The sequence below is a fragment of the Copadichromis virginalis genome, linkage group LG18 (genome assembly GCF_057382275.1).
Source record: "Copadichromis virginalis isolate Kocher_CV1m ecotype Utaka linkage group LG18, C_Virginalis_male_GT1.1, whole genome shotgun sequence".
Classification (NCBI taxonomy): Eukaryota; Metazoa; Chordata; class Actinopteri; order Cichliformes; family Cichlidae; genus Copadichromis; species Copadichromis virginalis.
This window is the reverse complement of record NC_140635.1, coordinates 23,552,316-23,579,342: the sequence shown is the minus strand read 5'-3', so window position 1 is coordinate 23,579,342 and position 27,027 is coordinate 23,552,316. Positions and strand designations below refer to the sequence as shown.

At 40.6% G+C, this 27,027-nt stretch overlaps 2 protein-coding genes and 2 long non-coding RNA genes across 6 annotated transcripts; 2 read left to right on the top strand and 2 right to left on the bottom strand.

Annotated features, from left to right (window-relative positions):
- The first annotated feature begins 4,157 nt into the window (after positions 1-4,157).
- Positions 4,158-6,239, top strand: LOC146687890 (uncharacterized). The gene is made up of 2 exons (XR_014916535.1): positions 4,158-4,433; positions 4,806-6,239. It is a non-coding gene; the product is annotated as an uncharacterized LOC146687890 (long non-coding RNA).
- Positions 6,240-8,741: 2,502 nt separating this feature from the next.
- LOC146687888 (GRAM domain-containing protein 2A-like) lies at positions 8,742-18,566 on the top strand. Of its 2 annotated transcripts, XM_085438203.1 has the most exons (13): positions 8,742-8,984; positions 9,823-9,966; positions 10,117-10,162; positions 10,759-10,828; positions 11,082-11,185; positions 11,514-11,600; positions 12,931-13,002; positions 13,109-13,168; positions 13,274-13,364; positions 13,511-13,567; positions 13,671-13,752; positions 15,686-15,796; positions 16,498-18,566. In XM_085438203.1, exons 1-13 carry the CDS (start codon positions 8,944-8,946, stop codon positions 16,511-16,513), a joined length of 981 nt encoding a protein of 326 aa, XP_085294329.1. In that variant the 5' UTR covers positions 8,742-8,943; the 3' UTR covers positions 16,514-18,566. The 2 variants fall into 2 exon arrangements, with proteins under 2 accessions (XP_085294329.1, XP_085294330.1); XM_085438204.1 differs by having other exon boundaries at positions 15,686-18,566.
- LOC146687889 (uncharacterized) lies at positions 15,405-15,827 on the bottom strand. Its single transcript, XR_014916298.1, has 2 exons — positions 15,605-15,827; positions 15,405-15,527 (listed from the first exon to the last, which is right to left on the bottom strand). It is a non-coding gene; the product is annotated as an uncharacterized LOC146687889 (long non-coding RNA).
- A 3,308-nt stretch (positions 18,567-21,874) lies between the features above and the next one.
- On the bottom strand, positions 21,875-26,787 carry LOC146687887 (alpha/beta hydrolase domain-containing protein 17A-like). 2 transcript variants are annotated; one of them, XM_085438202.1, is made up of 5 exons: positions 26,611-26,787; positions 24,584-25,065; positions 24,217-24,411; positions 22,990-23,169; positions 21,875-22,163 (listed from the first exon to the last, which is right to left on the bottom strand). In XM_085438202.1, exons 1-5 carry the CDS (start codon positions 26,701-26,703, stop codon positions 21,938-21,940), a joined length of 1,176 nt encoding a protein of 391 aa, XP_085294328.1. In that variant the 5' UTR covers positions 26,704-26,787; the 3' UTR covers positions 21,875-21,937. The 2 variants fall into 2 exon arrangements, with proteins under 2 accessions (XP_085294328.1, XP_085294327.1); XM_085438201.1 differs by lacking the exon at positions 26,611-26,787 and adding an exon at positions 25,814-25,879.
- Between the last annotated feature and the right edge of the window lie 240 nt (positions 26,788-27,027).

Below are 27,027 nucleotides of genomic sequence, written 5' to 3'. Positions count from 1 at the left end.
TTTGGGCAAAAACATTTTTGAATATTAAAATACGAACATTTGTAACAAACAATTGGCAAATTAGCCAATGCCAATGCAAAACCAATGCCTGTTAAAAAAGAAGATAATCTTCTCACAAACTGGTGTCTGATTTTGAAACAGGAAAAAAGTGGGGAAACAACTGAAAAGACTAACATTTGAATAAAACCTGAAAGCAAGTAAATACTTTCTATGCTGCCTTATGGTAAACTTTGGTAATATTGATAAAGAACAGCACTGGCTGATGATGAAATACAGTCAGCTGGCATGGTGACACTGCCAGTATTAAGCTGCAGGGCTGGACTGGGACAGAAAATCGGGCATTTTGACTACAGACCGGCCCACCAGGTATTAAAGCCATAAAGCCTTTGAATGAAAACAAACGCTGTTGTGACAGTGATGTACAGTCTTTTTGGTATATGTATGATTTCTATACATTTTACGTCAGATAAAAACTTTGTTCGCAAGATTCAGATAATTATTTAATAAAAGCTAGATGTTTTAAATGAGAATAAAAAAAAAAAGTATTTCTTTGTGCCCCCCTCTCCCTGTTAATGCCCTACTTGGCACCCTGGAAACACTTTGCTAGACCCGCCCCTGCACAGTTACCAGCTGTCAGCTACCTAAAAAAGGATCCTGGGGTTATTTGTCTCTCAGAAACAGTTCATAACTTCCCTTCAACTCATTCATGTCACCTAAAAGGTAAACCTGTTTCTCCATCACCTGTTCAGCTCTGATGATTCAGTAAGGACATCTTACTGATATACAAACAGATATACAAACCGACATCATGACCAGCAGCTTTACAGCTGTGGCTCCAGCAAACGTCAGCTGATACTAGAAATTAATATTAAATACATTCTAACAACAGCTGATCAAGCTTAAACGTGCTGCTGTTGTTTAGCGTGACATCTGCTGGTTTCCTCTTTCTGGCGCAAAGTGGGCGATAAACAAACAAGAGAGACGATCAGCTGATCATTGATCAGTTTCATGATTGAAGTAGCAATAGAAGAGGCAGCTGTAAATACAGAATAACTCCAGCTTTGTGTCTTTTTCCATCCTAGCTGAAGTCCGGGACAAACTGCGTCTCTTCTCAGCTCAATACGAAACGTGTAATATTTTCTCTGAATGAGGGACCATTCAGTGGCGTGTCTAGAAAATTTTTGTTGGGGGGGGCAGGTAGGGGCACAGATTTGGAGAAGGGTGACAGATTTAATTGGCAGATAATGTTTAAAAAAAAAAATTCTACCAACCGTTAACCATAATTCAATAATCCTATAAACCTAATAACCAAATGCACTTTTAACTCTTATTAGAATGAGATTTTAACCACTACGGTGCAAAGTTTTTAGATACTGCGTTGATAAAGTACAAGAGATACAATCAGTGCTTTGTCAGTGTTTACTCAGCAATCAAGGACAACAATATTTGCATAGTATTTTTACTGACATATAGTGCACATATGTTTTGGGCAAAAACATTTTTGAAAATTAAAATACGAACATTTGTAACAAACAATTGACAAATTAGCCAATGCAAAACTTTATCTGCCTGTTAAAAAAAGAAGATAATCTTCTCACAAACTGGTGTTTGATTTTGAAACAGGAAAAAAGTGGGGAAACAAATGAAAAGACTAACATTTGAATAAAACCTGAAAGCAAGTAAATACTTTCTATGCTGCCTTATGGTAAACTTTGGTAATATTGATAAAGAACAACACTGGCTGATGATAAAATACAGTCAGCTGGCATGGTGACACTGCCAGTATTAACCTGCAGGGCTGGACTGGGACAAAAAAATTGGGCATTTTTACTACAGACCGACCCACCAGGTAGTAAAGCCATAAAGACTTTGAATGAAAACAAATGCTGTTGTGACAGTGATGTACAGTCTTGTTGGTATATGTATGATTTCTATACATTTTACGTCAGATAAAAACTTTGGTTGTAAGATTTAGATAATTATTTAATAAAAACTAGACATTTTAAATGAGAATAAGAAAGAAAAGTATTTCTTTGTGCCCACCTTTCCCTGTTAATGCCCTACCTGGCCCCCTGGCAAAACTTTGCTAGACCCGCCCCTGCACAGTTACCAGCTGTCAGCTACATAAAAAAGGATCCTGGTGTTATTTATCTCTCAGAAACAGTTGATAACTTCAACTCATTCATGTCACCTAAAAGGTAAACCTGTTTCTCCATCACCTGTTCAGCTCTGATGGTTCAGTAAGGACATCTCCTGGTTTCATCTTCATGTTTCCCTCTCACCACATATCTAAACAGACATCATGACCAGCAGCTTTACAGCTGTGGCTCCAGCAAACATCAGCTGATACTAGAAATTAATATTAAATACATTCTAACAACAGCTGATCAAGCTTAAACGTGCTGCTGTTGTTTAGCGCAATATCTGCTGGTTTCCTCTTTCTGGCGCAAAGTGGGCGATAAACAAACAAGAGAGAAAAGCCGATCAGCTGATCATTGATCAGTTTCATGATTGAAGTAGCAACAGGAGAGGGAGGGGGAGAGAATGAGAGAAGAGGCAGCTGTGCAGCATAACGACAGAATAAATCCAGTTTTGTGTCTTTTTTCCATTCTAGCTAAAGTCCGGGATAAACTGCGTCTCTTCTCAGCTCAATACGAAACGTGTAATATTTTCTCTGAATGAGGGACCATTCCATTTTTTTAAGGAGCCGTTGGCAACTCTACTAACCTTATGAATAAAATAAAGTTCACTATCAGTAACATCATAGCACCCACCCAGCTGTATAAAAACTCCGTCAAACTGGCTAGAACGCAGTATGAGTTATTGCAACTGACAGTAAAAAGTCAGCAACATGAAAATAAACTCCACCTAAACTTGGTTTATATCTGACCCAGATAGACTGCAGGTCATAACTTCTTACCTGAAGTTCAGTTCACCTGACACTCGGACTGGCGGCTGCTTCGGGTCTCTCCTCCTGCCTCCCCTTCCCTCATCCACCTGTTGCCTCTGTGGAAGCCCCGCCATAGCCACCACCAAACAACGGAGTTATTTCTACACATCGACCTGCATCTGGCCAATCCACCACCTCTCATTGTTCATGCCATTAAAAATAAATAAATAAATAAGTCACTGGGGATATGCCCGGTATGCCCGATGGCCAGTCCAGCTATGTTAACCTGCAACCAAATCTGCAGCTCCATACAGCAATGTTACGACTTAGATTATATCTTATAACTCATAACTCTTATGTTAGCTGCCCTCAGTAGCATACTGTCTGAAATATTCCACGGCTGCAATAATTCTTTAAGTGTTATTTTTTTCCTTGGTATTCTAATTTCACCGAAGTTTACTAAACTCAACAAACTTGATATTACTTACCGGGACATTTATTCTGTCCTCATTTTCTTACACCGAAAAATTGTTTCCTGCAGTGCCATCTTTCGCGCTTGGCTCTCCTACCTTTGCTAACGTGATGCGCATAGCGCAGAAGCGATGCTGCATTCACTTACACTCGGATATCTGAGCTTCACCGTGAAAACATAATCGGACATTTGATATTTGATTGAATTTTATTGTTTTGCCTTTGGGGTGGCACCTGGGGTGGCCAGTCTGGTTTGGGGGGTGGCCTGTGCCCCCCCAGGCCACCCCGCTGGACACGCCATTGGGACCATTCCATTTTTTTAAGGAGCTGTTGGCAACTCTACTAACTAACCTTATGAATAAAATAAAGTTCACTATCAGTAACATCATAGCAACCGAACAGCTGTATAAACTCGTCATGCTAGCTCACGCAGTATGAGGTATTGTAACTGACTGTAAAAAGTCAGCACAACGAAAATAAACTGCACCTAAACTTGGTTTATATTTGACCCAGAGAGACTGCAGGTCATAACTTCTTACATGAAGTTCAGTTCACCTGACACTCGGACTGGTGGCTGCCTCGGGTCTCTCCTCCTGCCTCACCTTCCCTCATCCACCTGTTGCCTCTGTGGAAGCTCCGCCATAGCCACCACCAAACAACTGAGTTATTTTTACACATCGGCCAGCATCTGGCCAATCCACCACCTCTCATTGTTCATGCCGTTACAAAAAAAAAAAAAAATAAGTCATCAGCCCACCATGCAAACGTCCGATGGCCAGTCCAGCTCAATGGCGTGTCCAGCGGGGTGGCCTGGGGGGGCACAGGCCACCCCCCAAACCAGACTGGCCACCCCAGGTGCCACCCCAAAGGCAAAACAATAAAATTCAATCAAATATCAAATGTCCGATTATGTTTTCACGGTGACGCTCAGATATCCGAGTGTAAGTGAATGCAGCATCGCTTCTGCGCTATGCGCATCACGTTAGCAAAGGTAGGAGAGCCAAGCGCGAAAGATGGCACTGCAGGAAACAATTTTTCGGTGAAAGAAAATGAGGACAGAATAAATGTCCCGGTAAGTAATATCAAGTTTGTTGAGTTTAGTAAACTTCGGTGAAATTAGAATACCAAGGAAAAAAATAACACTTAAAGAATTATTATAGCTGTGGAATATTTCAGACAGTATGCTACTGAGGGCAGCTAACATAAGAGTTATGCGTTATAAGATATAATCTAAGTCGTAACATTGCTGTATGGAGCTGCAGATTTGGTTGCAGGTTAACATAGCTGGACTGGCCATCGGGCATACCGGGCATATCCCCAGTGACTTATTTTTTATTTTTTTTGTAATGGCATGAACAATGAGAGGTGGTGGATTGGCCAGATGCAGGTCGATGTGTAGAAATAACTCCGTTGTTTGGTGGTGGCTATGACGGGGCTTCCACAGAGGCAACAGGTGGATGAGGGAAGGGGAGGCAGGAGGAGAGACCCGAAGCAGCCACCAGTCCGAGTGTCAGGTGAACTGAACTTCAGGTAAGAAGTTATGACCTGCAGTCTATCTGGGTCAGATATAAACCAAGTTTAGGTGGAGTTTATTTTCATGTTGCTGACTTTTTACTGTCAGTTGCAATAACTCATACTGCGTTCTAGCCAGTTTGACGGAGTTTTTATACAGCTGGGTGGTGCTATGATGTTACTGATAGTGAACTTTATTTTATTCATAAGGTTAGTAGAGTTGCCAACGGCTCCTTAAAAAAATGGAATGGTCCCTCATTCAGAGAAAATATTACACGTTTCGTATTGAGCTGAGAAGAGACGCAGTTTGTCCCGAACTTCAGCTAGGATGGAAAAAAGACACAAAGCTGGATTTATTCTGTCTTTATGCTGCACAGCTGCCTCTTCTCTCATTCTCTCCCCCTCCCTCTCCTGTTGCTACTTCAATCATGAAACTGATCAATGATCAGCTGATCGGCTTTTCTCTCTTGTTTATCGCCCACTTTGCGCCAGAAAGAGGAAACCAGCAGATGTTGCGCTAAACAACAGCAGCACGTTTAAGCTTGATCGGCTGTTGTTAGAATGTATTTAATATTAATTTCTAGTATCAGCTGATGTTTGCTGGAGCCACAGCTGTAAAGCTGCTGGTCATGATGTCTGTTTAGATATGTGGTGAGAGGGAAACATGAAGATGAAACCAGGAGATGTCCTTACTGAACCATCAGAGCTGAACAGGTGATGGAGAAACAGGTTTACCTTTTAGGTGACATGAATGAGTTGAAGGGAAGTTATGAACTGTTTCTGAGAGACAAATAACACCAGGATCCTTTTTTATGTAGCTGACAGCTGGTAACTGTGCAGGGGCGGGTCTAGCAAAGTTTTGCCAGGGGGCCAGGTAGGGCATTAACAGGGAAAGGTGGGCACAAAGAAATACTTTTCTTTCTTATTCTCATTTAAAATACCTAGTTTTTATTAAATAATTATCTAAATCTTACAACCAAAGTTTTTATCTGACGTAAAATGTATAGAAATCATACATATACCAACAAGACTGTACATCACTGTCACAACAGGGTTTGTTTTCAGTCAAAGTCTTTATGGCTTTACTACCTGGTGGGTCGGTCTGTAGTAAAAATGCCCAATTTTTTTGTCCCAGTCCAGCCCTGCAGGTTAATACTGGCAGTGTCACCATGCCAGCTGACTGTATTTTATCATCAGCCAGTGTTGTTCTTTATCAATATTACCAAAGTTTACGATAAGGCAGCATAGAAAGTATTTACTTGCTTTCAGGTTTCATTCAAATGTTAGTCTTTTCAGTTGTTTCCCCACTTTTTTCCTGTTTCAAAATCAAACACCAGTTTGTGAGAAGATTATCTTCTTTTTTTAACAGGCAGATAAAGTTTTGCATTGGCTAATTTGTCAATTGTTTGTTACAAATGTTCGTATTTTAATTTTCAAAAATGTTTTTGCCCAAAACATATGTGCACTATATGTCAGTAAAAATACTATGCAAATATTGTTGTCCTTGACTGCTGAGTAAACACTGACAAAGCACTGATTGTATCTCTTGTACTTTATCAACGCAGTATCTAAAAACTTTGCACCGTAGTGGTTAAAATCTCATTCTAATAAGAGTTAAAAGTGCATTTGGTTATTAGGTTTATAGGATTATTGAATTATGGTTAAGGGTTGGTAGAATTTTTTTTTAAAACATTATCTGCCAATTAAATCTGCCACCCTTCTCCAAATCTGTGCCCCTACCTGGCCCCCCCAACAAAAATTTTCTAGACACGCCACTGGTCCAGCTATGTTAACTAGTTAATCTTTCGCCGAAAAAATGTTTTCTGCGGTGCCGTCTTTCGTGCTTGGCTCTCCTACCTTTGCTAACATGATGCGCATAGTGCAGAAGCCGATGCTACATTCACTTACACTCGGATATCTGAGCTTCACTGTGAAACCATAATCGTACATTTGATATTTCATTAAATTTTATTGTTTTATCTTCGGGGTGGCACCTGGGGTGGCCAGTCTGGTTGGGGGGGTGGCCTGTGCCCCCCCAGGCCACCCCACTGGACACGCCATTGAAAGTACAAATTTATTATAAAATAAAACTCAAATAAATGCTAATTTCAAGAAAATTCAACTTAAATACAATATGTCTGCCTCTGGCCCCAGGACCCCCTGCACCCTAACTTGGATATGCTATTAAGAAAATTAATGGAGACGTGTAATGTCACCTGTTACGGTGGTAGAAAGGGACTTTATTTACAACTGTATAAAATGACTTTTATCAAAAAATTATTTGTCATCCTATTAGATAATGTGCAGTGAAATCAACTGTGCCATTGGAAGAACAGTGTGCAGTAACTAATGAACTAAACACAACGATATAAATTAAACACACAGCAAATGAATCATGTACATCAGGAAAAAGGCGCTAGCTTCAGCTTTTGCAGTCTTTAAATCACCTTCAGCAACAACATTCATAAATCACCCACAGTCCTGTGCTGTAAATTACTAATTAAAGTGTTGAGCTTTTTCTTTTAGACTCTTAAGGAAAAGTTAGCAAGCATCAGCAATTCTACTTTTTCATTACTTCAAGACCAAATGATTTGGTAACACTTTATAATCATGTCTTCCATTTAACTACCTGGTATAACTCCCTGGTAATTATATGTGCCTTATATTTAAAAGGTGGGTACACTGGAACAAGTCAGATTTTTACAAGAAACAAGGAAATAATTATGCAGTAAGTAAATTTAAGTTGTGCATAACTAATTTTAAGTTGTATCTAAACTGGGTATTTTACAGGAAAGGAGACACTAATTATACAAAGTAATATAGTCATTTTGAGCACTGTGTAATTTTGTGGAAAATCAAACAGTATTTCTTCATGTTACATATAGTACACTGTGCTTTTTGGGCCTTTTTGGATCATATTATGGATTTTCCTTAACTTTGCCTAAGCTGCAGGTATGTTATAGGAAAGGAGACATGACTTTCTGAAGATTATGTTTGAATCGAGTTTGAGAAAGAAAAACAAAAAAGTAAGGCCAATAACATTTTAATGTAGATAGGCCTGGAAATTTTTTGCGGTATTTATACGATGGGTGGATCGACTGGATCGACTAAAAATCTTCAAATCTCTTTTCTGAAAATCGTCTGAATGCAATAATTTAAAAAGAAAGTTACCTAGGATTTTCACATTTTTCAAAATTCTCTTACCAAAAATCTTGGACAAGTTTTGGACACCTTGCACACCTTGGCCTTAAGGTTAAAGGGCAGGTTTTCAGAAAATCTTGTGAATGCAATAACTGGAGAACGTGGCGGTGTAAGATTTTCAAATTGATACCATAGGCGTATCTACTAAAATCTCAGACAAGTTTGAATCTCAGTGTCCTAAAGTTCAGAAGTCCATTTTTTGGGAAAATCCTGTAAATGTAATAACACAAAAAGTAAGCATCGTAGGATTTCAAAAGTGGTAGCACTGGCGGTTGGCAGTATCTTTTTTAAGCTACTGTCTGTACAGTGATGCAATATTTACATAAAAATATGTCATGTCACGCTATCCTCTGCTGTGTGTCCGTCATTCTTTCCATGTGATATTAATCTATGCAGGCTGAAGGTTTTGCATGACAGACAACAATGTTACTGTCATATCTAAATCTCATGACGGTTGTCTCTGCATACCTTCTCATTGTGTGTGCTGATGCGTGTGGGTCTAGAAGGTGTGTCTCTAAGTCAAAGGGTGAACATAGACAGTGCCGCCCATAGAAAGATCTTCCTATGAGGAGCAAACTCTGCATCAGTGTAGATTTTCCTCCTTCCTTCACTGATTGGTTTTGTTATGCAAAGCTCCACCTCTCACAGCTAATTGGTTAACATTAAAAGGCAGCCGTCCTTTGTTTTTTCTCTCATCTGTGTTCACCTGGCCCTTGGTGATTTAGAGTCATTTCCAGGAAATACAAGAGAAGCAAAGCCCTGCACAGAGCCAGTAAACGTGGATTACAGACATAAAGTTATACAGTTACACTATGTATTCGAGTGTATGACTTTGTGTGTGCGTGAGCCGGAATTGTTTATGTTCCATCATGACTCTGAAAAACAGGAAATTCTCACTGGACAGCTCTGGGTGAGTGTTTATCTTATCACATTTCCTCCTTTGTGCCTAATGTACATGTTTTATCGGTTGACAGTGATATTGACTTTTTAAGCGTGCAGTGTAAAAACAAAAAGCCACTCTAAATACCAGCTGTAGAGTACAGTTTTTCATTGTGCTCGGGCTTTGTGGCGGCTGCTTTTGCAAAAGTAAAACCATCCTCCGGAGAGCCAAGTCAGTTGCCCGGAGACAGCAGACTAACCACCGGTCTGCGAGGCAGACAGTCAGAAAGTTGGCACAGCTGGTGCTTAAAAGGCTGCTCAAGGACTTGGAAGAGAGTGTAGGAACAGCATATTATTTTCTTGTACCTTGTTAATGTTCAGAGGGCCCGGTGGCGCCAGTGTCCGGCAGCCTCGCCTCTGTCAGTGCGCCCCAGGGTGGCTGTGGCTACAATGTAGCTTGCCATCACCAGTGTGTGAATGTGTGTGTGAATGGGTGGATGACTGGATATGTAAAGCGCTTTGGGGTCCTTAGGGACTAGTAAAGCGCTATATAAATACAGGCCATTTACCATTTACCATTCAAGAGTGCTTTGATGGCGAACAGATCTTTCTTGTACCTGTTGATGAGCTCCATTCATCGTTGTGAAAAGTCATTCTGTGACTGATGCAAACAAAATAGCTGAAGATTGTAACATTTTCCCCATCGCCACGCAGGAGCTGGCACCCATCCATCAGGGAGAAATGCATTAATTTCTATTTTGCTGTGATTTCATTACCTTTTTGGTGTTCTATATTGATAGCGTGTGTCTGTGGGTAATATAAAAGCTGGATCATCAGTCTGACATTTATATCCTGGTCTCTTGGGACAGTATCGTGGAAGGAAGTGATATTTTTGGCACGAGAAGAAGCAGTTTTAGATCTAGTACAAAGAAAAATAAACAGAGCACGATGCTGGACGCAGTACAACTGGAGGGCCAACTAAATCACAGCCTTGACTCCAACATGGCCCTGAGGTAGAGTCTTCCTTCATCACTACACAGGGTTGGGGGGGTATTTACTAAGTATTGGATGGTTTAAAATGTTAAAGCTGCACAGACTGTCAGATATCTCCCTGAAAACATCCTTATCTCATTTGTGTTACTATTGTGCCTTTGTGTCATCAGAGAGCAGACCATAGCAGAGCAGAATCTTCAGCGATCAGATGATCACGTAAGCCTGCTTCCCTTTACCCTGCTCCTTCTTGTTCCCTTTTATTCACAGCACAGGAACTGAGGCGGCCATGAATCATGTTTTCACAGTGGCAATGCATTATGTTCCAACATGAAAGCAATGTGACAAAGTGAATGCAAGAAACCTACCTGAATATGACGCTCTACTTGGATTTAAGGGGCTTTGTGGTTACCTTTAGGTTGTTATTTATCTTCTTGCTTCAGGGCTGAGTTTCAAGCTAGTTTCTCGTAGCATTTTCGGACATCCCAGGTGGGAAAGCTTTACAATGTAACATCAGATACACATGGTTATCAACTACATGAATGAGGAAGTAGACAATTTAGAGCCACGAGTGATCTAAACTAGAGTTCAATGCAGGCTGGTTATTGGCCATTTACCAGGTATTCAGAGACAAAGCAAATTCTAACTGCTGGAGGGTTTAAATAAGTAAATGTTTGATGACAAGCTTGGCAGCTCAAAAGTTTGTATACTGATGCTGAGTGCAGGTCTCGAAGTCAGTTAACAAACCTGATTCTTCTTCTTCTGTATCTGAAACAAGTCTGAATGAAAACCTTTTGTTTCTTTATTCCCTGCAGTACTTCAAGCACAATAAAAGCTTCAACAAGCTGTTTCCAGAGATTCCTGTGTGGGACAGCCTGGCACACGGTGAGCTGAGCTGAGGTCCAGAGGTTGTAACTCATTTGCGAATATTGATTATGGAAATGGCTTCGCAGAGTGTCCCCGATGTCTTTGCTGCCAGATGAAGTGCCACTTAATGCTTTGTTTTCCAAGCGGTCTGGGGTGACTGCACGGCCGAAACGCTTCAGTAAATGTTTCAGCAGTCATGGCTCTGGTGTTGTGTGGGTATCACCTTAGAAACAGTGACCTAATGCCTTCGAACTGTGTGTATCTGTTGCAGCTTTCACGTGTTCCCTGCAGAAGGAAGTGCTGTATCACGGAAAACTCTTTGTTTCTCAGAACCATGTGTGTTTCTACTCATCTGTGCTGCTCAAAGACACCAAGGTAACTCAAACTTACGCCACACACTGAAATGTGATGGCAGGAGCTGCAGTACTTGGACTTTCCCAGCTGCAAAATTACAATCAAAGGGAGATCATTTGGATTTTCTAGATAAAGATACAGAGGAGCAGTCAGCATTACAAGTCCAAATCCTGGTATTTCACTAGGATTTTTAGCATTTATCATACCTGAAGAGAGAACGACACAGCAACTTGCTCTGGGGTTTGTTTCTGCTTGTTTCACTTTGTGAACGTTTGGCATGTCATTTTACTGTAATGAGCTCTGTAAGTTTCTAAAGAAAACCACACTCATTACCATTCATACATTGCAGGTGGTGATTCCTGTTTCCAGCATAAAGGATGTGAAGAAACATGGCTCAGCCCTGTCTATGCTTTCTATACAGACTGCTGAAGAGAAGGTCAGCACACACCTTTAAAAGTAGCAGTTGAGTCTTTGCATTACAGATGTAAAGTGTAGTTCTGCGGTTAAGTATTTAAATCAAAAGCTATCAGAAACTTAAGTTGCTCTCTAATAAGCTGGCTGCTTTGGTGCTCAGTATCACGGGGAACCCTGTCAGGGTTTCTGGCCTCAATGACGAAGTTTACATCTAAAGGGAATTATAGTTGTGAAAGCAGAAACCTTTCTTTATTGTTGAACTTCTTACCTACAACTCAAAGAACTCCATCCAGCACTTTTCTTCCACTTATCCTTATCAGGGTCGCCCAGCTACCACAGGGCGAGAGGCGGGGTACACCTCAAACAGGTCGCCAGTTTATCGCAGGGCCTCAAAAAACTGAAAACATAATTTTTTAACTGGATACTTTTGAGTTCAGCTAAGTTGATTCGTGTAAGCATGGATGATCGGGAGGTTTTGGTTACCTCCACCACACAGGTTATGCTTGTGTTAGCATTTTGCATGCGTGCATGTCATTCTGTCTGTAAACACGATAGCTCAAAAAATTCTGAATTAATTCTGATCAAACTCTGTAGAGGTGTAGACTGAGGTCATGCTAACAGTCATTTAAAATTTGGCTTACATCCACCAAGGACATAATTTTATTATGACTTTCTTACGTACATTAGAATAACAGGTTATAACTGTTTAAATACAAAACTTTTTTCACTTTATATTTGGTAATTAATGGGTAATTTTTTTTTACTAAACAATAAAACAAATATTACACATGTAGTGTTTCCAAATAAATAAAAAAAACAATGAAAATAATTAAAATAGGTTGAAACAGGCCAATTAACAGAAGTCTGCACTACAAAATTCTTAAAGTATGTTTAAAAAGAACAAAGAAAACAAGATGAATGTACAGAAAAATCTATATTATTCCCTTAGAAGTAAACGCTGCTCAGTGAGTGAGCTGCCTTGGTGGACATTTGTTTTCTCAGACTGCTTGTTGTGTAGTTTTTACCTTTTATAATGTGTATTATGTGTTTTACTTTGTCTACTGTGTACGCGCAAAATTCATTTAGAAACCAGCAGCACAATGTAGCATCTGGTAGCATTCATTTATTTACAAATGACGAGATCTCCAAAAATAAGTGTTCATTCTTGACTTGACACAAATGTACCGGTTGGTTTAGCAGCTGGTAAAAGGAAATGATGGACAGTGTGTTAACTGTGATCGGGCCTCCTGCAGTGAGCCTGACAGCTTGTCGAGCTAACATTGCAGATTAACTTTCCGGGGAAACACTGAGATTTAAGCCTTTCCTCTGCTTGTTTGTTTTCTCTCCCTCAGTACTCGTTTGTGTCTTTGAGAAACCGTGAGAAGTGTTACAAACTCCTCCAAAGTGTGTGCTCATATGCGCAGGTACTGCTGCTGCTCCCCGGACACACATGCAGGTGCAGGCATCATTTCTCAGGCTAACACGAGCTGTTGTTTTTTTCTGAACTTGTTTTTCATTTGTTTCGAACAGGCGGAGGCTGTAAACAGCAGCCCTCATCTGGCCGTTGCAGAGAACGAAGCTCACAATCCGGTAGGTTTGACGCTCAGCAGCTGCAGGAATCTTGTAGCAGCTTAGCGACTATCTTGCCATACTGCGTAGTGATAAATTATCTTATGGCATCTCTCTCTTTGTCAGCAATTCTCCAGTTTTTCCAGTTTGGACGACCGTGTAGATTTTCCGAGCAGTGACTCTCTTGATACCAGCTTTCTTCAGACGTCCAGTGAAGGTAAAGGAAAGACACTAAAGAGCACTGATGGGTGATCATCACCGCTTAATGGTTTTGACTTTAACTGTTAAAGTTCACTTTTCTATTTGAAAAAATTACATTAAGGGGTTTAATTGCTGAGCTTACTTGTCTTAATGTCTTTTCAGGCCCCAGCACAGCCAACTCCACTCGTCAAAACAGCATAATAGATGAAGAAGACAGCGGTGTGTATTCAAATACAAACACACACATGTTGCGGCCATACAGAGTCGTGTGATTGTAGAACAAGTATTAATTTTTTTTATTTGTTTTTTTGGTCTATGTCAGCTGGACTGTGGATTTGGAGGTTCATTGCACAACTGCCAGAACTTAAGACTCTCAGTGTTGTCTTCCACATCTACATGGTGCTGTGAGTATAGTTTTCAGATTCATAGATAAATACTGCTTGAAATCTGTAGTGAGCAGTTTCTTTGTAGAAGGAAGAAAACATGATGTACCATTAGGGTCATCTCAACAGTAACGATGTGGAAGGAGATTAGAAATTTAAAGACGGCGCCTTCACCCAGCTTCTGTGTTATAGACCAGCTATGTGGAAGGCAGATTGTGGACCTGAACGCAGGACTCAGGGAAACAGGAATAAATTCAAAAATCGGCTTTATCGCTGGTAATACACAAGAGTGCAAAAAGATCTTTAGGGACAACACAGGGTAAGGAAACACAACATCCAGGGACTCCGACCAGAGTTATTATAAGTTCACATTTTCTAATTAGCTTTTATTTTTCTTTGATTTTGACTTTTTGTTTTTATTTCAGTTTAGTTTCCAGCGTAGATTTTCACCTTTCAGTTATTTCTTTTATTCTTTTTAAATGTTTACCCTTAGTGTAGTTTTTATCCATTTCAGTCTTAGTTTTATCTTGTATGAGTGACATATGTCAGAGGCGAGATTTAGGAAAATCAGTGTAGGTATTACAATAAAGACACGGAACGTTTTAAAAGCAATTCCCTCACGGTCTTGTCTCAATAAAGGCATCAATCAACGTCTCATCAGGAAAGCCGTATTAAAATTTTTACTGAACTAACAGATAATAAAACCCAGGATATTTCCTCTATATTTAGTTAACTATAATAATGAGGGGAGCGGAAACAGGTGGGAGGGCAGCTGAAACTAATCAACAAAACAAGACAAAGGAAGTAAAACGTGAAACATGACACAGAGAAATAAGATGAGCAAAATACAACAGGAAACAAGAGACAAAACTGTACAGGGAGATCAGATTAAAGTGAAACAAAAAGACAAACATACAGACAAGACTGAAGGAACATGATGGGAACACAAAAAAGGAACTAATTAGTCCGAGGTCATCTAGGTCAACTAGGTCAACTAGGTCATCTAGGTCATCTAGGTCAACTAGGTCATCTAGGTTAACTAGGAACTAAAGGGAAAAGTTTTCTTGATGCATGCTCAATCATCCAGGTAAGGAAATCCAAAAAAAGTTGATTCTGTTCATCTGGACGTAACATTTTTGGTGGGAGAAACATTTCGTCGCTCATCCAAGTGACTTCTGTACTCTCAGCAGGTTTCCCCAATCTTATAAACAGTACATTTGCACAATGACTGAAACTAGCACCACTGAAGGAACATTAGGCTGTGAGGTCAGCTTCTTGATCATTAATATGCAAATTGTCATGACCACTGATCAGCAACCACTGCTCAAGGTCTTTGATCAGTGGTTGGGGTTGGGGAAACCTGCAGTCAGCTGAGACTGTAGACGTCACTTGGATGAGTGATGAAACGTTTCTCCCACTGAAAACGTTACGTCCAGATAAACAGAATCAACTTTCAGGGGGTAAAAGCAGGAAACTATAAATAATTAAACATGAATCACTTCTCAAATCAGAAGAAATCACATAAAAACACAAAACCCAGGGTCCATGACAACACGATTCTAGTCACAGCTGTGAGTTTGACTGAAACTGACTGTACATCCTAAAACACTGAAGGTTTGAAGGGAAAAAAGGACCATGAGCTATTGCTTTATGTAGAATTTTTCAGCAGACCAAAATTCATATTTTTGAGGTATAAAACTGCAAAAGCACTCACACATCTACTGGATCTTGGCATGCTTTTTTTTCTCATACTGATTTACTGGAATGGCTGCAAACTCTCCAGGAAAGACAAATATCTAAACCTTGGTTGTGGAAATGTTATCAAGGCTGCACACAGATCCAAGTCTCTGATATCCTGCTGTTAGTCCTGTACAACATGTACTCATCCTAGACTCTCAGGCTGTAGTTCTTCCTGCACAACACACATTCAAGACTTTACTGTGGGTGTTTGTAGGCTGGTGTTGCTCCTGTTGGTGTCCGGATACATCGGGCTAAGGATTTTAGCGCTGCAGGAGCAGCTGAACTCTTTGGGAGCTTTGACTGACTGGTCTTCACATCACAGAGAGTGAGTTGACACATGCACGCAAAGGGGAAGCCACAAAAAGAAATCTGTTGAGGAAGGGGGGGGTGTCTCAAACCGGTTTTTGGAGACTTTTTTTTTGGAGACCAGTTTTACTGGTTCTTAACAATAACACAAGGAAAAGAATAGGCTTCCAAGGAGAATCACACCCACTCGGGATTATGCATTTTAAACTGTAGGCAGTGAAATGATGCTTTGCAACAGGCTGGAAAATACGCCTGAATCTCATTGTAGTTAAATTGTTTTAGTAATGGGAATGGATGTAATAAGTTACATGGGCAAAATACTCAAAATGTATCGATACTGTCCTCTAGTTTTAGAGGAAAATATTCAGCTTTTTTATTTTTGCTCTGATTTTGTGAGGCTGTGTTTAGATGTCGATTTGTTCATGGAAAACATGTCATTACGCCGTACGAGGCATAATTAGATGCTGAGCTACCTCGCATTTTAAGTTCAAATTATCTCCACTTTAACCGGCTTGCATCTATAATTAGAGTCAACCTGAAGCAGTTAAAGACTTTGTTTTTACATTTTCAGTATTTTTTTATTACATACCATTTCAAGCACATGGGAGTTTCATTTGCATTTTCATATAGTAAGATTGCCACTTTACTTTATTAAAAGATTAGTACATGCCCCACCACTGCTCTCTGGCTCATGCTTGCTCCTTGTTTTATTTTAACCAGGTACCAGGAAACATAGCTGTTGGCTGAGATCTTTGACTGCTATGATCCTTTTTGTACATACTGTACCATTGTTCTGCTGTTGTTTGTCCAAAGAAATGTTCAGTATTGCACACACACTGAGTAGACATGGAGCTCCTGTGGTAGCACGATGTTCTACAGAGGGCGGAGGTCAGCGTTGGTGTGTCTGAATCGAGGCCACATGTGGTGAACGACGTGGATGACCGATGGAGGACAATATTTTCTGTTAGGAGCACATTGATTCTCTGCTGACTGATCAGAAAGTGAGGGGAGGCTCTCCTGCATGGAGCCATATGGAGGCAGTCTGCTGAAGCCATGTTTATTTGCTGGCTGATAAACGGCTGAGCTCAGCTAGCAGTAGTTGGCTGTCCTTTTTCTTTTTTTCTTTTTTTTTTCCTGGAATCAACACAATCTGCAACATTGACAACAAACTGAAGATGAAGAAGAGTATAAATGAAGCAATTTGTTACTTGATTTAAATTGATGTTAAAGAATTAATTTAGGGCCCCATATTGCGCTCATGAACTGCTGGAATCCGTAGGCATGCTTTAGAAGAAGGCTGGTAATGACAAGAATTAGCCAGCAGAGGGCAGTCGCTTCCATTAAACGCAGACGAGAGATGAGATTTGTTTCAGTTGCACTCACTGCACTTTCACACCGACTTGAGGCTCTGATATTTAAACACAGTCAGTGAGTGGTTCATTAGTCCCATCATTAAACTTATTTCATACAGGGCTTGTGCACATTTTGGCCAGTGTTTTCCTTGACTGCTCCATGACTCATGCCCAACCCTTCATAAATTGTATGTAGTAAACAGTACTGTGCAAAAGTCTCCAACCACCTTTTGTTTCTTTCTATTTTGGCAGGAAAATGGAAAGTTTATGCAATTTATTTGAATTTGCTAATATAAATGGAAAGGCAACGACAGAATTCTAACAAGGGTTAAAATCAATATTTGTTATGATCACCTTTATTCTTCAACACAGGCAGCTTTCTTGTAATTAATTTAAGTAGTCTTCAGGAATAGTTCTCCAGGCTTCTTGAAGGACATTCAAAGCTCTTCTTTGGATATTGGCTGCCTTGTGTTTTGTTCTGTCAAGATGTTCCTGCACTGCTTCAATAATGTTGAGGCCAATCCATGACTGATAGTGTTTCATTGTTAGTTTTTCTGTACAGGTTTGCTTTTCCTGCAATGGTAGTGTGTTTGGGATCATTGTCGGGCTGAAAAACGATGCTGTAGCAATCAGACACTTTCTAAAATGCATTTTTCTGCATGTAATTTGCCATAACTCAGCCTTTTCTCCATTTCTCTTCATTAAGAACAGCTTCTTGACAGCCATCCTTCCACTGAGACCATTTCTGATCAGGTCCAGGTCAGCTCTCTGCTGTTTATTAAGGGCAGCGTTTCAACTGCTCATCAATAGTTTTTTTTTAGGCCTGACACTTGTCAGTTTCCTACAAATCTTTAAAAGCACACTGCACACCATGCAGAGATATGCTGTGATTTTTGGCTAATAGTTCTTTGAGAATCACCTTGTACCCCCCAAAAAACTATTTTATGCTAGTTAAACTGTGTTATTGTTGGCATTTTCTTAGAGATAAGAACAAATTGAAAATGGCCAGGGACAAGGGCCAGACTGAAAACGTCCAAAGACTTTGAGAAAGCCTGGAGAATTATTTCTCAAGAAAAGGTTCAATGAGAGTCTGACTGCTTGGAAGCAAAATATAAAGAACTGAGGGACAGCTCGAGACTCTTGCGCAGTACCTTATATGTGTCAAACTATATTTAGGTACATAAGTTTTAGATAAAGTGCAAATGCAATATAAATTATATTACATGCTATTTTTATTTAAAGCTCTACATGTCTTTCAAATCTTTATGTCAATATGTACTGTAATTTTTCAAACGCTGCCTCTCAGGTCTTGTACTCCAACCTGTTAACTTATTGACTTTGGAAAAATGCAATGACTGTCTAAAATCAACCCTACCAATTGTATCTTTTTGTAAATAAGTGATTTTATTTTGTTGTCCATAAAAAGGTCAAGATTCAGTCCCATGAATTAATTTCATTACATCATATTCTCAGTTCAAAAAAAAAGCAACATAAAATTACAAATCATAATACAAAGAATAGAATAGGTAAGTACAGTAACCATATAAACAGTCCACTAATATTATCTAGCCCCACCCGCCCGCCCGCCTGCCACTGCCCCACTCTAGCACAAAACTCAACAACACATCAGTTAGTATCAGCGATAAAAAAATTCAAATGTCCCATTTTTTTTTTTTTTCATTTTTAAAAAGCGCTTCAATGTTTCAATGCCGTGAGTTCAGCTTTACCCTCCCGCAGACTACACGATAGATAATGAACCACCCCCTCATTTGCTCCGCAAAACACAACAGACATGCATACAGTTTCGGTTTTTTCCCCACTGTTACCCCCGCCCCACCCCACCCGCGAACCCCCACCACATCAATAAACATTCAAGGCCAGAGGATACAATGTACATCAACTATAGTGGTGCATCAATAAAACGGTAGGTTTCCACACAGTTTCTTTGACCCCATGAGTGAGATGTGGATACAGAGGATTCCCTGATAACTCGACCTGTCAACGAAAAACTCAAAGACACTGTTTACTTCTAGAGAGAGAGAGAGGAAATAAATAACTCTCAAATTCATCCGACAGTTCAGATCCCTGGTTCGAGAAGGTAGCAGTTTTCCGTTATTCAAATATCAGACAGAAAAAAAAAAAAAGCCACAAGATGAAACTGGGAATATTCCCCAGTTTAAAAACAATTAACAGGAAGTTGAGTGGTGTTCAGTAATTCTGCTCCGCTGCTTACCAAGCCCCACTGGTACTCCCAAAATGAAGTAATCAGATCAGTGCTAGTTCAGTAAATGTTCCCTTTGACAAAACGCAGCTGCTATCACTGACACCGGCGGGTCTGCTGTGCAGTAGGCACCTTCTCATGCTTTTTTTTCAGGGCCTGTTAGTCCAAACAGAACTCTTGTATCTTTGATGCTGGCCTTTAGAACACACTCTATAGTAATGAAGAAGACACAGAAACTTACATTTTATACCCTTATTACACTTTGGATACTTTGTACAATAGTGCTGAACTTAAGACCTGCTTTCGTCATGCTTGATCTGATATATATAAATGTGTAAATATACTGTATGAGACAGTATGTGTGTGTGTGCGGGTGTGTGTATGTGTGTGATGATGTGCAAAGGTGTGTGTATGTGTGTGTGTGTCTGTGTGTGTGGTGGAACCTGCACCACACCAACAGTGAGAGGCTCAAATATGGCTTGTGTCACACATGAAGCGTGCTGCCACCCATAAAAGAGCTCCTGTACATTTAGGGCCACGGAGGTTAAACCAGAGCTAGTAGACATGATCTCCCTTCACGGCAACCTGATCCGAATCGCACTGTTAGCCTTTACCATTAACATGCGTGGTTCTGAAACAACCCATGGCCCATTCTAAAACAAACACATTACAATCATGACGAGAAATAAAACAACAACAAAAACACGCTACAAAAATTTTTTTTAAAAATGTGCGGAGGCTGACTAACCCTGGTGATGAGTGCTACGGTAACAAGACATCGAAATCAACTTGTGCTGTAAGACTACAAATTCTCAGTACACTTCTAATGAAGCACGGTAATTCAGAATAAAATGAACATAACATCTTATGGTTTAGGGGGAAATGAGCAGCTATTTTGTCTCCTTATTCCTTTAGAGCCTCTGAATCCAACCAGAGCATCAATCTCCACAATTCACCAGAAGAAACTACAATTATTCACAACCTTCTCAACAGCTGCACTCCAGGCTTAAAATGTACAATCTGACATCTGCTAAATGTGCATATTTGCTTCTTTTTTTGTCGTTGTTGTTGCTGGAAGTCACATGAGATGAATGACACACCTGTGTATATATATGTGAAGCGACAACCAGCAATTACCAGCTTACAAGTAAGACTGGAAAAGTGGAGGGGAAGCCAGCCTGGCTCTAAGCAAAGGTGACAAAATCCACTCAGCAGCCACTATAAACCTTACTATATAACCCTTTGTATGTGACATGCAGTTGTTTTATGGGGTGTTACAGGCTGGACAACTTCTTTTCTGGGTGCAGTCACCTTCTGGGACAATTGTATGTGTGTCCCAAATTGCCAAACCTTTCCTTAAATCTTGCCAAACCCATGCACTCCAACCTCTTAACGTCATTCATTAGTACCTGATGGGCAACAGATTTCTGTTAAAATGCGAGGTGAGAAATACTGAGTAGACCTGCTTTTCTATAGCAGTATTGTTAATGTGCCTTCTGACAGGCTTATTTCCATTTCAACCACTTATTAATGAGTATGAAAAATGTCAAACTATACATGAAAAAAAAGAAATTAAAATAGTTCCCTGTGGCATGTAGCTGCAATTCTGCAGACAGTCAAATGTAACAGCCGGGAAATAACAGGGAGGCTCACCATTCTTTGATCTTTTTGGAGACAAAATAAGAAAAGAAATGTATGAGACACCTAAGAGCCATAACGCTGTGACAGTACTCCAGGCTTGTCCCTTGCATTTCCACCATAACTGACACCAAAGGACAGGAGATGGACCCCCAAAACCACACAAAAAAGGAGGAGGGTAGTGTTTGCTGGACAACTTGGTAAATGCCCTGGCAGTCAGATGGATGTTCATTAACAGTAAACAAGGAGGGGAGGAGGAAGGGTGCACGTGCTTGACCAGTGTTTGTCCACAGGAGAGAGAACTGGTCAAGCTGTGGAGGTATTCTTCATACATACAGACACAGAAAACAAAACAAACAAAAAAACACCAATATCTGATAAATCTCCATAAGCCTCCTCCACTCTCAGATGTCCAAGTCATCAGGATGTCCTTCATTTCTATCAGCGCTCACCCACACACAAACGTGTGAACACATTATTCAGGTGTCATAGGTCCATGGGGGTATGACTATACAAGCAACACTCACAGTGTTAGCACACACATTCACCACCAGACACTTCACCATTACATCTGTATGCCTTTTTTTGCGACAACGCACACCGTGAACCAGGTGAAGACATTTTAAAGCTGCAAATCAAACTCTTCCCTCATTAAAAACTGCACCTGTGAGGTTGTTTCTTTATCTACTGTAGTGTCATCTATCCTTATTAAAAATGTTCTAACCTTTAAAACAGGAAACAGAACATAGTTTGTGTTTGTGTTTAACCTGAAGGTGTGCTGCTTCAAGACACACAGATGTGACCAAAAATCACACAACCCCTTTAGAGCCCCCCCCTCCCTTCACCCATATTTCTATGCAAACATGCCTATATCCACCCACCCCCCCACGTATTCACAAATACACACACACAGTCTCATTCATACAAACACAGAGAGGCTGTGTGTTTCTCAGGCATGCTGTGCAGCCAGGTCCTGGTTAATAAAGCGTCGTAGCCTCTCCAGGTACTGACTGTAAAGCTCAATGTCGTTGTGGCCCGCTCCCTCCACCCAGAGCGGCTCCACGGCCTTGGGACAGCGCTCGAACAGAGCCAGGCCGTGGGAGAAGTCGATCACCTCGTCCTCTGTACCGTGAATGATAAGCACTGGAGATGGGATCTTTGACACCTTCTCGATGCTGGAAGAATATTTACAGAAAATGCAGAGAACGGAATCAATTTCTCTGTCCCATTGTAATGCATTTGTCTCAGCACGTCTTATGGCATGCAGATTGATTTTACATCTAATCTCTTTTTCTTTTTTGAGGATCTGCATTTGAAACCGGTGGTTCTATAAGATTTTTAATTTCTTCTGTAACAAAGAACAGCATGTGGTCATTCTGAAGGTTTCTCTGCAATCTATCTAAATGCTAATAATTTCAGCAACAATCGAAACATGGTTAAACTCTGTATCATTCGATTTGGTTGTAAAACAGTACAATTTTCCAATCTTTCATTAAAAAAAAAACATTTACAGAGCAATGAGCAAGTACGAGGATTTAAAATGAACATTAACAAAATAATAAATAAAACCCCCTGTGCATCTGCTTTTTCCAAGCAGTCCTATCAAGTCTATGAAAATATCTTCAACAGACCACATCACACTGCTATACATCACCATTTAGAAATAAAGTATTAATATCCTGCAAGGGACTATATATAAAAGTAGCTTTGTGGCTAATCCAGGCATATTTATATCGATATGTTCATTAACACATGCTCTGTACCTTTTAAATGAACTGAATTTAAAATATGATGTCTCAAACTATCGCTCTATTGCAACAATCAACACTGTTAAGAAGTTAGAACATACAGATGGACTAATTCTGCTTCAGAAAAGAACTGAGACGCTAGTCATGTTTCCTTTTCACTTAATTAAACTGTAATAATTCACTTAATTCTAAATGACTTCCAAGTAATCAAATCGACAGTCTTCAGGTTTGCAGTCTTGGGAAGTGAACTTACTTTGGAAAAGCATCAAAGCAATATGTTTTCTTAGTGTCGGGGAAGGCAACCCTCATGCCGGAGGTGAGAGGAGAGTGGAGGACCACAGCAGCACACTCAAACCGCGATGCCAAATCGACTGTAGGCACCGTGCCGATGCTCTGTCCGTACAGGATGATATTCTCAGGGCTGATGCCGTACCTGAGACACAAAAATTCACGTTTCACAATAAATTTTGGCAATAAGTGACACAGCCTGTCCCCTAATCAGAGAGTTGGTGGTTTTATTCCCAGCTCCTCCACAAGACAAAACACTGACTGCAAGTTTGTCCTGATCCCGCACAGTCGCCATCAGGTGTGAGAGTGGGTGAAGAGGAACCACATTACCTCAGGTTAACAAATGCTATGCAAGTGCAAACACTGAACACAGAAATATGTTGAGCACAGTGTACAAGTGTGAAACTTCTCATGTCCAGATAAACGCTAATTTTCAGACTCGTGCTCTGAACGGTTTTCTTCCACCCCTGAATATTAAAGAGAGAACACGCTGTGCAAAGTTAAAGCGTTTTTTTTATGCTTGCACACATAAGCTTGAGTTACAGTAGTTAATCTGTTTACTGTTTGCTGTAATTGCTAGTTACACTCACAGTTTGCACAGTTGGCAGGGTGATTAGGCCAGCTGGCAGGATGGGGAAAGAAAAGAAAATGATTCGCGTGAACAAGAAAAAAATAAATAAAAATAAAAGGGATTCATGCATGTAAAAAAGTTTGGGGGAAAACTTGTTGAAAAGCACAAACATACGTGGCATAAGCCACAATGAAAAGCACAAAAATAAAATGTTGAAATAAACCAGAATCTTGTTTTATTTGTTCAGCGTCCTCTGCGGTGCCATCTGGAAATGTTAATTTTCTACCAACATTAGGCTCATTAACTATGATGGCAGCAGATAAACAAGAGGGACAAGTAAGAAAGAAGAATATTAGATGCACCACTTCACGTAGAGCACAGTATGTCATCCTACTGTTTAGCTGTGACTACACTGGCTGAACGACAGAGAGAAGCCACTGTGGTCAGCAGGGAAAAAGCTTTCATGAGCCAACCAAATGTTTTTTTTGTTTATTTGGGTTTTGTTTTTTTCAAAAAGTTACCAGTCAGTGATGTAAGTGGCCCTTAAAAACTTAAATGGCATTTCATGCTTGCTGCCCATTAGGTTTGGACCCACCAAGGACTGAATTTGGGCCTTCTTACCTTGAGCGCAGGGCGTGCCAGGCAGCATCAATGTCAGCATATAAGTTCTTCTCAGAAGGCTTGCCAGTGCTAACGCCGTAGCCTGAGTAATCATAAGAGAAGATGTTGCAGTTGATGCGGGTCCCTAATCCGATGTAGAAACTGCTCATCTGGCCCAGGTCTACTGCATTACCGTGGGAAAACAGAACAGTGAACCTGAGGGACAAAGCAGAAAAATTGGAAAAAAGGAAGTTAGGCAGCGAGTTGTGCGGCCCAGGGTTGGTGTGAAATCCCACAAACAACTGCATTCTAAATACAGACACACAAGGTTGTGATCCACTTATCCAAAAAATGTCTCATGGTTTCCAGGTGCTGCTGTGCCTCTCACCTGGCATTTGGGGCACAGCGAATGTACATGCATCCAACCCTGTTTCCTCGGCTAGATCTGGTCAGGAATACATCCGTCACGTCCAGCTCTCTCTGTGAATACTGGAACTCTGCTCTCTCTGTGAGATGCAGCTTCCACCTGCCCTCACTCCCAACACTGCTGCCACCACCACTGCCACTGCTGCTACCACCACCTCCTCCTCCACCACCGCCACCACCTCCAACACCACCGCCGCCGCCTCCTCTGTCACCTCCGCTAGCAGTGCTGAGTCGAGAGCGAAGTCCAGGGGCTCCGAGAGAAGGGAGACCAGTCGCAGACGTGGACCCAGATGCCGCTCCAGCCCCAGAAACTGGATCTGGGTCAGGGAGAAGAGCATAGGTGGGCTCTGGGGGGAGGAAAGCCAGTTTGGCTGCAATGCGGCTTGGGCATGGGGGGCAGCAGAAGAGGCAGCATAGCTCTCGTATGGACAGACCGTTCATCTTCTGGTGGAAATACAGATATAGCAGACAGAATAATTAGGAGTCAGGAAAAACAGAACAAAAACAACATGCTACAAGCAAAGCCTTTAACCACTAGTTCACAACAGGGTTTCCCACAGTTTCTTTCTTTGTTTAAATTTTTTTTTTTTTTTTACATATTTATTATTGTTTGGCTGATTAAGCGTACAACGCTACAATGGTGCAGTTGATAGAACTGTTGTCTTTCCTTTACATGTTATTTCTATGTCTTTGTGGGTTCTCCAGGTACTCCAGCTTCCTCCCACATGCCAAAGTCATGAATGGGGTCAGATTAATTAGTGATTAGCGAATGGTTGTTCTGTCTCTATGCAATAACCCTGCAAAAATTGGTAACCTGTCCAGGGTGTACCCTGCCTCTTATCTGGACTAGCTCCAGCCACCCACACCCCACCAACCTTAATTTGGATAAGTAAAAGATGGATGGAAAGATGATTTAGCTTATGAGAAGAGTAGTGGTATCACATCATTCAGCAAAGGAAAAATATTTAATCAGTGAGGCAAAGATTTAAACTGCCATCTGCTAACTACACTGAAGATGAGATGTGATGCCAAAAGAACTATAAGTTAATTTAAACAGACTGATTGGTGAAGAGTGTTTTTCAAAGTGAATAAAAAATTCGGTTTTGGGTGGATGGCTACACACAAATAGTTTAACCACCTCTGCTAACCAGCTGCCTTGGGGAAACCCTGCTATGTCCTGTTATGGACGTACCTGGATTCAAAAATCCCAGTATCTTGAAATCTACTGGCACACAATGGTGCCAACGTCCTCTGGTCTTGTCACTGAGCCAGCTGGATCTTTTTTTTTTTTTAGGAAGAAAAAGAAGAAGATGAAGAAAGAAAGAAATGTTTAAAATGGTTTTGCGTCGCGCAACACGACAAAATTATACATGGCAATATACAGTTACAAAGGCGTGGCCGCTTTATGAGTCTCAGTCTAAAACAGTCGCCGCTGCTTTGGATTACATTTAGGTCATATACAATTATAAAAGTCAATAGCATCCTGGAATCGTATGAGGATGAGATCAGCTTTGTGGAAAGTATGTGACAACCCATTATTTGTCTGCTGTTGTTGACATCATTGCACACGACCCATAATCTTAAGTAAATATGAAATATTTAACTTCAGGTGTGGACTGTAGCTCCTAACCTCTCAGGGGGAGATTAAGGTTATTTAGATACCCTTGAAACGGGTGGACAAGAGTGCTTAAATTCAACACCCCCTCAGCAGACAGTCACACAGAGCGATATGCTAACGGTAGCTACATGGTTAACGATAATAACCTCTAGTGTTAGCCATCGATGTTGGCTGTATAACTGCAGCAGACTGCTGGCATAGCAATGCATGCGACCGATGAGCTAGATAAGGGCCACGCTGCTGCTGCACACTAGCCGGTGCACACGTTAATATCAGCTCCGAGTCGAATAGATCATCACTTAGCGTTAGCGAGGCAAGCAGCTAGCGGCGGCTAGCTCGTTAGCAAGGTATCCTAAATGCGAGCTGCTTACCGATTCACAGTAGGCTTGGAGGCAGGAAGGTGTGCCCCTATTTGTACACAGAAGCAGCACAAGACTTCGATATTCCCTCTTTTGCCTTGACATGGATGATTTTACTCAAGTGTACTAACAGCTGTCGGTGGCTAGCTAGCTGATATTCATGGCAAACAGATTTTTTTTCTACTACTGTCTTACGACAACCGGAAGTGACGTAAGAACGTAATCCCTTTTAAAGCTTTATTATAATGTGACAGCAATAATTTATTATCTTGAAATTTATTTTTTAATAGATATTGTCCGCAAGTAAATTTAAACAGTGACATTCAGTTATCATTTTATTTATCATTGTTTATTATTGCACACTGTCAATCTTTTCTATATAGTGTCAGTTATATGGGTAACACCAGTGTAATTACAAAGGACAAAATA

Coding starts and splice junctions, on each gene's coding strand:
- LOC146687888 (XM_085438203.1), top strand. CDS start 8,944: ATGACTCTGAAAAACAGGAAATTCTCACTGGACAGCTCTGG. Junction 8,985..9,822: donor TTCTCACTGGACAGCTCTGG/GTGAGTGTTTAT, acceptor CTCTTGGGACAG/TATCGTGGAAGGAAGTGATA. Junction 13,365..13,510: donor TCTTCAGACGTCCAGTGAAG/GTAAAGGAAAGA, acceptor ATGTCTTTTCAG/GCCCCAGCACAGCCAACTCC.
- LOC146687887 (XM_085438202.1), bottom strand. CDS start 26,703: ATGTCAAGGCAAAAGAGGGAATATCGAAGTCTTGTGCTGCTTCTGTGT. Junction 25,066..26,610: donor TCCAAGCCTACTGTGAATCG/GTAAGCAGCTCG, acceptor TATTTCCACCAG/AAGATGAACGGTCTGTCCAT. Junction 23,170..24,216: donor TGGCACGCCCTGCGCTCAAG/GTAAGAAGGCCC, acceptor TTTGTGTCTCAG/GTACGGCATCAGCCCTGAGA.